General features: G+C 36.4%; 1 protein-coding gene across 1 annotated transcript in view; it reads right to left on the reverse strand.

The window, feature by feature from the left end:
- Positions 1–8,477, reverse strand: part of LOC139122403 (G-protein coupled receptor 83-like) — a 29,255-nt gene extending 20,778 nt beyond the window's left edge. Inside the window, exons 1-2 of the mRNA XM_070687785.1 lie at positions 7,987–8,477; positions 5,193–5,584 (exon numbers count right to left, since the gene is read on the reverse strand). Coding sequence (XP_070543886.1) covers positions 5,193–5,372 — 180 coding nt within the window. The 5' untranslated portion in view covers positions 5,373–5,584; positions 7,987–8,477. The remainder of the gene's footprint in view (positions 1–5,192; positions 5,585–7,986) is intronic.
- Between the last annotated feature and the right edge of the window lie 1,333 nt (positions 8,478–9,810).

The following is a 9,810-nucleotide window of genomic DNA, read 5'->3' on the forward strand; positions in this document are numbered from 1 at the left end:
TTTGATTATCGTAAAGTCTTTCAGCTGTTTAAGGAATACATTTGCTCATTACATATTTCCTGGAAATTGGCATTATAATATAATAATTGTACTTCCATACATCATTACCATAATAATTATACTTCTATATCGTTATCATTATAAATGTCTGAACGTGGCATTAACAGGCAAGTTGCACAGAGTCAAAAGTATATCTAGTGTAACAGTGACCGAAGAAACTGGTCTTTAATTACATTTTACCAAGATTTAATTTGCATTAGAAATATCAACAACGGTTAAAACAGAAGAAGCCGTCAGTACTGAAACCCAAATTTTCTTCAACCTCCCCTAATAGAAAACGTAAATTATTTGGCCAGGCATTTTGGCTTGTATTGACGTGATGGTAAGGAACAGCGTACATAGGATAATTCATTCTAACTCGTAGTCTTAACACTTCGTCTACCTTTCAGAAGCAATAATATTTAATTTCTTCCACCAGAGACGCTCATCACATATATCCTTTGAGGCAATTATCTCAATCGTTTTTGGAATACTAAAATCACTATTTTTACACTAAAGCAGAATTGTACAGTAAGGTAGTCTTGTTAATATGGTTTTGCAAAAACGTTTACCCAAAGACAAATGACACAGAAATAATTCGAAATCAACTACCTTTGTACCTGACCTCATTAATATACAGTAACAAAAAATGCAGGTATAGAACAACACAAAGTGATAATCATTAATTGCTCAGTATTTAATTTTTTATCTCATTTGGAAAATATCTAGTAATAAAAAAGAACACCTTTTGATAGGAAGTAATAAAAGTCCTAATAAATAATTAAAGCAAGTAAGAGTCTCTTAATGTAACTGCTCATTTTACTACTGATCTCATTAAATATAATAAGTCGACATCAATTTGAAATGTCAGAGAAAATTACTTTTTTTATGATCGCTATATTGCATTTATGCGCATGAGTTGTTCTAAAAAAGGTAAAATATTTTTAACAAAATTGGTCAAAAAATTCCAATCTTAATTTCATATATTTTATAACATTTCAAGTTTTGGGTATAGCATGAAGTAAAACATAGGAATTTCCTAGAAAACCTTTTACAATTAGCCCCGTTGCACTACGTAGATTGTAGTAATCTTTGAGTATACCTTTCCTTTGACCTTTTAAATATTTAGGGTCAAGAAATAATTCATGTTCCAATTATCCTTAGATTGAATTCGTTATTTTCTATTACGATAAAGAAAAAAAATGGGCTCATGCCAATGAGAATTTCTCATAGCTGTAAGATATATTTGAAAACATTGCCCAAATTAAAGACACAAAAGACGATGAAAAATAGTGATTACAATGCTAGCTTATCTCTTAAATCACTCTAGTAAATATATTATCAACACCGATTTTGTACAGCACCCATGTGCTGTTTTGCATTTGAATATATGCACGACATTAAACTTTAAGCATATCATTTCCTTGATCCTACTAAAACGTACGATGAAGAAATAGTTCTAATGCTCCTGGTTGTTTGAACAGTATATATAAGTCATTTATTGGTCAAACAAAGGGAAACATGAAGTGGTAAGAGGGGCACTTTGGAGTTTGGCAAATGAGAAATCTTAGATGATCTTCTTTCTCTTTTCGATGACCTTGAATGACCTTTAACCTACTTTCATGTATCATGGATCCAATTCATAGACCATTGCACCAAATGACCTTAATTTGGGACATGGGTAAAACTTAAAGACAAAATTTTCTCATTCTGTTACTATGCAGACTGGTCACCTGACAAAGCGGCAATCTTCATATGTGTGTTTAAAATCCATCTCATTCGCATAAAAATTAATCAATCAAAATTCTGTTTAAACCATTTGCAGACCACAGGGCAAGGCTCCTTCATGCCGAATTTCAAGGTCATATGTAATGTCTATTTTGAGAAGAAGATTTTTTAAGTATTATTTTTCACATTTTCAATGATCTTTGACCTACCCTCTGCAGCTAAGCTGTGGCCATATCTCATTCTAGCCTTTACAAGAGTCGAAAATGGCTTGTGTGTCAATCCAATAATATTAGGTATGGGACCAAATGGCATACATAAATTTTGGGTTGCTGTTGACCTCTGACCCTCGCCCCATTCTGTATCTCATTTAGTATGCACATATCTACTTCTGGGGCTTACCAATAGAGCTGCAGGTCTGATTTTTGGTATAGAGGGGTAATTACGGGAATCGAGTTTTTGACAAATATGATATGACAAGCCCCTTTTTTACCTCATTTATTATTTGCATATTTAATTTGTGATTAGCAAATAGAGCCAGAAGTCTGATTTGTGCTACACAGGGATAACTTGAGGAAAGTTTTTTGATAAAAAATCACGTTATCTTAATGTCCTTTGAACTCAAATATTTATATATGCCTATAAATCAGTACGCACAAGTGCTATACCCTTCATTTTCGGTATGATTGGGACCTTATGGTGCCACATACTGTAGTTTATGCGCACATATTCTGGGCTAGCCAGTAGAGCTAGAGGTCTGATTTTTGGTACAGGGATGACCATGGGAGGAGAGTATTTTGACGAATTGTCATGTGACCTCCAAGAACATTGTCCTCAAATATACATAACCATTTATAAATCAGTAACGACTAGTGTGATACTCTTCATGTTCGTATAATGGGGACCTTATGACGCAACATCGTGTACCTCATTAATTATGTACAACTCTGGGCGTGCAAACAGAGCTAGAGGTCTGATTTCTGTTAAACAGGGATGACCATGGGAGGAAAGTATTTTGACGAAAAGTCATTTGACCTCGATGACCTTTGACCTCAATTATTTAAGTACACCTACAATTTAGTATCTACAAGTGTGGCTATACCCTTCATATTCAATATTATAGGGGACCTCATGATGCAACATTGTGTACCTAATTAATTATGTACATATGTAATTCTTGGCTCGACAAAAGAGCTAGAAATCTTATTTTTGGTACACAGCCATAACTATGGCAGGACAGTTTTGGACATATCTTTTGACCTAGATGACATTTACCTCAAATATGCATATATATTCCAGTCAGTAGCCAGAAGTTCTATTCCCTTCATATTCAGTATTCTTGGGGGGACCTTATTGCGCCACATCCTGTACCTTTAGATGTTCATCTGTAATATTTTTCTTCATTCAGAGAAGGAAAATACTACTGACGAAATGACCGTGTTCGACTCGTGGTGACACGGCCATTACGTCACGTGTATTTTCGAGCTGAACGAAGAAAAATATTAGGGAATAAAATACTTATCACATGCACAAGCCAAGAGTTCGTTATTTTTTTGCAAAGTACAAGAAGTTTTCTGTAACGATTCCGCGTTTAAACGTTTGCACTACTTTAGGAATAATATCAATACGCGGTTGGCAAGTCAACGTCGCGACGTTCACATTCGTGTATGGATTAAATGCCAGACGACCTCTCCGTCTTCACGTTGCATCCGCAAAGTTATACACCATTTCAAAGATAACGTAAGCCTAGAAATTTACCTCAGGCAAAGTTACGGTATTGTTCGGGAACAAAAATCGACTGAATCACAACGGCGCGAACACTCTGTAACGTCGGGCCTGACCCTGGTTACAATATTGTGAAACAGAACCCACGATTAAGCGCGACCAGCTGCAGTTTCGAGTTCGATGTTTCCACAAATTATTCACGTAAATCCTTAGGAATATACAGGCGGTACACTCCTGTGTTTACATTGTTCGGATTATTACTGCGAAAGTTCGAGAGTCGGCGGGGTCTATACAAATACGAACCCCCATATTGGCGACAAAACTAAAAAAACAATGCAATGACTCAAATTTGCCCAGTGGATGAATTTTGTCAGACTCTCATGATCATGACTAACTTTTACGACATTTTCACGTCGTCAAACACGTTTCGATTATGGGAGAAATACCGACCGCCATGTTGTTTGTTTACATTGACGATCTCACCGAAGATCGACACAAAAAAGGTCCGACGCACCAAAATTGATGACTTAGACGCGGGTTGTCATGACAAAGAACGACCAGAAAGTAAATCCTGTATTTTTTGCTCGGAGACGACAAACTTGGCCAGTGCATGTGATAACATCAATTATGCACATATATACTTCTGAGCTAACTAATGGAGCAAACATACGTTTTGTTATATATGGATAAATTTGGGAACGAATGTTCTTTGCAAAATCTTAAAGAGACCCTGACGACCTTTAACTTCGATTTCACAAATATGCCTATGAATAAATTACCATAAGTGCTACAACCTTTAAATTTCATGGGAAAATCACCTAACGGCATAAGTGGGTTATGAATATCATTCTGGTACCTTTGCCCAGTGTTTGCAAGTGCTTTAGCCCCGTGAAGCTGCTTGCAGCTCTTATGTTGTGTTCTATCAATTCTAGCTCATTTCTTTTGAACGTTTTCCGATAAATTGTTTATGCATAAGTCTATAAAATAAAGTATTTATTCGCTATTATTTCTATTTTTAGCTTCAATGCATTATTAAAGCTGTAACAGCACTTTTTATTCTGTTTTTGAGGGTTTCTGTGATTAGAATATTGCCTATTACATCGTATTGCATCATTCTTTTCATTTGTAAGAACTAGCATCGCAATGATGAAACCGTTGTAAGTAAAAGAAAATATATCATTTTGTCCAATCAGGATTTCCTAAAGTTCTTTGAACATAAAGATTTACTGAAACTTGACAAGTGTAAATTTCAAAACCTACCTGAACTTTCACACCCAGTTGTTCATCATGAATAAAGAAGAAACACACATGTCATTGCAAAGTGTGGTGATCCGTTTATGTCTCAGTGTCTTACGTACTAGAGTGGCCGTCGTGTGTTGTATGTAGGTGACTAAAAATGTTAACAAGACCACATCCAGCCGTGCTGTGTCAATGTTGTAAAAATCACTGATACTCGTTGATTAAAACAACGCCTTGGCCAATTCAGTTTTGCAGCTTGAACGATTTTGAGTGTTTTTATTAAAAGTGTAAGTTGCCCTTTAGTTGAAGGTTTTAATTTCAAATTATCCATAAACAAGTATATTGAAAGAAAAAAAAGGAAAAAAAAGAAAAGCAGATGAGCTTACATTTCTAGATTAAACGTTAAACCAACATTACGTCACTATCATATTATCCAAAATTAGTTCCAATCGTGTTACAATTACCTTCAGCCTAGATGAAACTTGTAGACGATCTTTGGTCGTTGTGGTATCTTCTGGAGGTCTTCTGAACCACAGTTTAATAGCAATTCTCCCGTAGGTGATCATGAGGAAAATGAATGGCACCAAGAAGGTCACGGTGAAGTACAACGATAGACAACGGAAGTTGGCCAGCCTTCTCCGCATGTCTTGATGTCTGCCCCAGGGGCCAACGTGTTCACTCGCGCGGTGACGAGTAGTTCAATGTTGACGAGTGCTGAGAACAACCAAATTAATACGACCGACGCTCTCGTACGCCGAACAGTGGAACGAGTGTGCACTCGAACAGGGCTCATTACTGCACGGTAGCGGTCTAAACTGATCGCCACAAGGGTCGACACGCTAGATATCAACGAAACCTGAGGAATGAGAAAAAAACCCAGACGAACACTTAAATATTAATAACTTCCAGGTAAAATGAAACGTAAGCAAACAAAATCCTTAACTATGATTATCAAATCTACTGAATTGAGTGTTGCCATGATGGGCTGTGCTAGTCATGTAGAATAGAATAAAATGAACGATCGATGTTCTGATCGAAATAACATTAAACTTAAATGCGCAGTAATCACTATTTTAATCAGTTACTAACTCTTGGGACTGCTAACTTCTTACTGTATGTAGAAGACGGCAATATGCAAAGTCCATAAGACGGCAATATGCAAAGTCCATCGACTGCCGACTAATTTAATTTTATCCATTGGTTTCTTTCTAGAAAAAATCATCAGGTTAGGTCTGTTTTACATTCGTATTATTTAAGCCATAGATAATACAGTGCATTTCAGTGTGTGAGATAGACATATTGTGTGAACGATATACACGATTTGCTTGGGTATCACAGCACATTTCAAAGTCACCGACTCATTCATTTATTATGGCAAATCAGGATGAGGTGTGTCTGTCTAGAGAGAAAGCTGATCATGAAGTTGATTGCACTTGATATACAGAGTAGCTGTTGTCAGGAGATTTTGTTCTCAGCTAAAACTACACATTATCCATGGTCATAACATAAAGACTCAAAAGTATGTTCAAATGTTCGAACTTTTAACTCTTTTTATAATGTGAGGTGCAGTGCAATAAAATGCTTGGTATTGTAACTTCCAGCTGCTGTTTTTAATACAGCTACAATGTAGATCAAGAGCTGCTCTTAGCTGGTTAAGTGCAATTAGTGAATGAGTTGATGACTAAAAAACGGTGTTGTGATATCCAACAATATCATAAATATCGCACCGAGTTGTGATACTAATGCAGAATGTACTTTGGAAGGCACTGTCAACATGCACCATTGAGCTACATAGAAATATTGTTATTCATCTACAGAAAGAAGCTATCCTAAGACATGACAAGTTTTCACGGTATAGGACAAATCTATTTTCTTTCAGTCATGACTGGACATGCTTGCATGAGCGGAACTCTGTTTGCGCCGATAAAGTGCTGAACTAACAGATGGCTGTGGCAAATGACGATAACATCCTCAATTCGTAGAAAGACAAACAATTCCGGCAACCTACTCAGCCTTTAGTAACGATAAATCATAAATTTTTATTATCTGCCATTTGTTTTAAATTCGACTGGTAACAGGACTGGGAGTGATATCCCACTCTTATGTTATATCTACCAAAAAAGTTACGCCTTCAATGAATTAAGACGTATTCGCTCAAAAACGAAACATTTAGCTGAATTTGCGTCGCCGATTTTGCGCCATAAAATGGAGCTGGTTGAACGTACAAGTATAGCGGTCACCGAAAGGACCAGGAAAAAGTTACCACTATATGGAGGTGACCTTTCTATGGAGGGGGTGTGGCATTACTTTCAGTGTAGGTGGCGTGCTGAGTGGTGAATTTAGGAACAGATAACAACAGAAATAATGACTGTTCAATATCATAGATATCTTAAGATCATGTTGCATGCATTTAAATTCTGAAAGAATCATTTTGTAACTATTAAAATCAGTTTAAACCCATTTCTTGCTTTCCATTCAAAGTAGTTTTTGGCGGAGGTCATTCGAAGTCAGATATGCTGCGGGGCCGCTGCAAGGTGACCAAAGAGGTGACTGCTCTGTACAGGGTGACCACTAAGACAGCTTTGACTGTATGTACAAATTTATGTGCAAGATAAAATCGTTTCAGTTTTAGTAAGCCGAACTGGAGTCGAACATAAAGATAACTCCAAAATAAAAAAACACACAAAAAAAAAATAAAAATAGGCGGAAAAGAAAAATGGGTAGCTGAATGTCAGTGAGTGCGAAAAATAGGTCATCTTTTTTTTAAACGTTTTCACGCCACTTCTTTGACAAATAACAGTAACAGCGTGCATTGAACCGGTTCACTGAGCATCCTCAATGAACAATTGTCAATGCTTGGATAAAGTTTTCTTTACACAAGCTGTTTAGGTGATCATCTGCTTCTCATATTTCTTAATATATTTTTTGATTCGAAGAATTAGGTTCTCATGTCTCCTAACCATATACATGTTCTAATCGGAGAATCAAAAGGAGGGGAAAATTAATATACCCATAGGTAGATTGATAAGCATAATTAGTTTAACAGAAAGAGGTGATAAATGATCCGAATAGATGATAAAATAAATTTAAAAAAATAAATGAATAAATAAAAAAATAAAAAATAAATAAAAATAAATATATAAATAGTAATAAGTAAATAAATAAATAAATAGATAAATACGTAAGTAAGTAAGTAGGTGAGTAAGTAAGTAAGAGAAGTGAAGCAATCAATCTACTGATCACTATTGGTTACTTTACCTGTTGAGCAAAACGCACGAGAGGACATAAGAAGTCAGGGAGTGGCCAGTCTTGAGAAACCACTTCGATGAAGGTGAACGGCATACAGAAAACTGCTAAGGTTAAATCCGACATCGCCAAACTTATCAAGTATACGTTTAATCTTGATCTTGAATGCCTCGCACGAGAAAGGACGAATATAACAAGTAAATTGCCGAACACACTCAAGATTATTGAGATGGAGTACGCCGCTGTCAGGAACAGCTTCTCAAAACGCGACATCGGCAAAGAAGGAAAGGAGTCTTGCACTGTCGTGGCATTACCATTGGAAAAATTCATTTTTCTGTTGCGATACTGCGAGTCCATATGTAATGGGAAAAGCTGATCCTTTCCTCAGATGTTGAGGAGAAAGACGTTCACTTAAAATGCCGCAGGATCTGGTTCGCGATAGCTTAAAAGATACACTCAGTTCGCTGTGACATCACTTCTGTCAATGCTCGTTTTGCGCCTGCGTAATGATGTATACAGCCTTGTATGTTATTGATTTGAGCATGCGCAAACCCCACCTTCTAAACAGAAACACCACTTTATCAGGTATGATATTTTGACCGACCTACAGTGAAAAACGAAACTTATTATTCTGCAACAGAGTGTATTCAATTTATTTCAATTACGTTAATCATAGTTGAAACTTTAACAAAAAGGTATGAGCTGCTACAGACGCTAGAGGCAGCTGCTATCGCAATACCAACACATTTCATGAAGTCATTGTGTTACAATTGATACGTCCTGAATGCCGCGTGATAATGAAAAAGATTCTTTCACTCAACAATAAATCGTTACAAGACCATTCTTGTATGCTACCCCTATATGCTCTCGTTGATTGTGATTCTGAAGTCACAAACGTTTTGTAAAGTTTTCACCGACTTTGTTCTGTTCAAATTAAACATTTTATTTCCCCATAAAGCTAACAAAGAGATAGGAGCCTATTCTGAGTATCAAATATCTGTAAAGCTTAGATGATTCGTTTCTCTGGTGCCCGAATCTGCCTGGTCACCCTATCCTTTCTCATTTACATTCAAGGAGAATTGTATGATCAAAAGGTTGAATCTAGTAGGCGTGTTCAAACTTAAGGACACATGTTCTAAAAAGTCATGGAGAATTGTCGCTATGCATATGCACGAAAGGCTTTTTACACCCTAGCACTCTGCAACATGAAAGTTAATAGCAGGGTCTCACTGTAACAACGTAGAAGATACTGTAGTGTAGATTCTATTGTGAACACACTTATGGTAAAACGCGCCTCGGGGACAGACATTCGGACTCTCAAACTTTTACGATTCTTTTCTGAGGGGCTTCATTTTACAGCTCTTGGTGAAAGAAATCTTTTTTCCGCCATAGTTATTCGAAAATTTTATTTTTCTTCGTATAGTTAACTCAGGGATAACGGCCTTTAATTTCAAACATCGGTAAATCTTGAGTAAATTGTACCAAAATTTGCACTGTGACCCCAAATTTTAATTCTTGATTTTGAAAGAGATTGGTTGAAATATTCCCTGAAGAAAGTTTGAGCAAAAGTTTGAGTCTTTAACTTTCAAAGCGCAAATTCCCTTAATCGAATGGTACAAATCGTCATCGGTAAAACATCGGAGACAACTTTTTATCACTTTCATTGACACTACAAAAATGCCAAATGCCAAATTGCAAATATAATAACAAACGATTAACGGCTATCTTTGGTTCATTAGTGAGACAATGGACACATTTGCGCAATGAAGCTTGGATTACTTTGTGAATCTATTCCACGCCAATGGAAAGTAGGCTATCTGTTGATCTGTACTTCAA

The sequence above is a fragment of the Ptychodera flava genome, chromosome 22, assembly GCF_041260155.1.
Source record: "Ptychodera flava strain L36383 chromosome 22, AS_Pfla_20210202, whole genome shotgun sequence".
In the NCBI taxonomy this organism is placed as follows: Eukaryota; Metazoa; Hemichordata; class Enteropneusta; family Ptychoderidae; genus Ptychodera; species Ptychodera flava.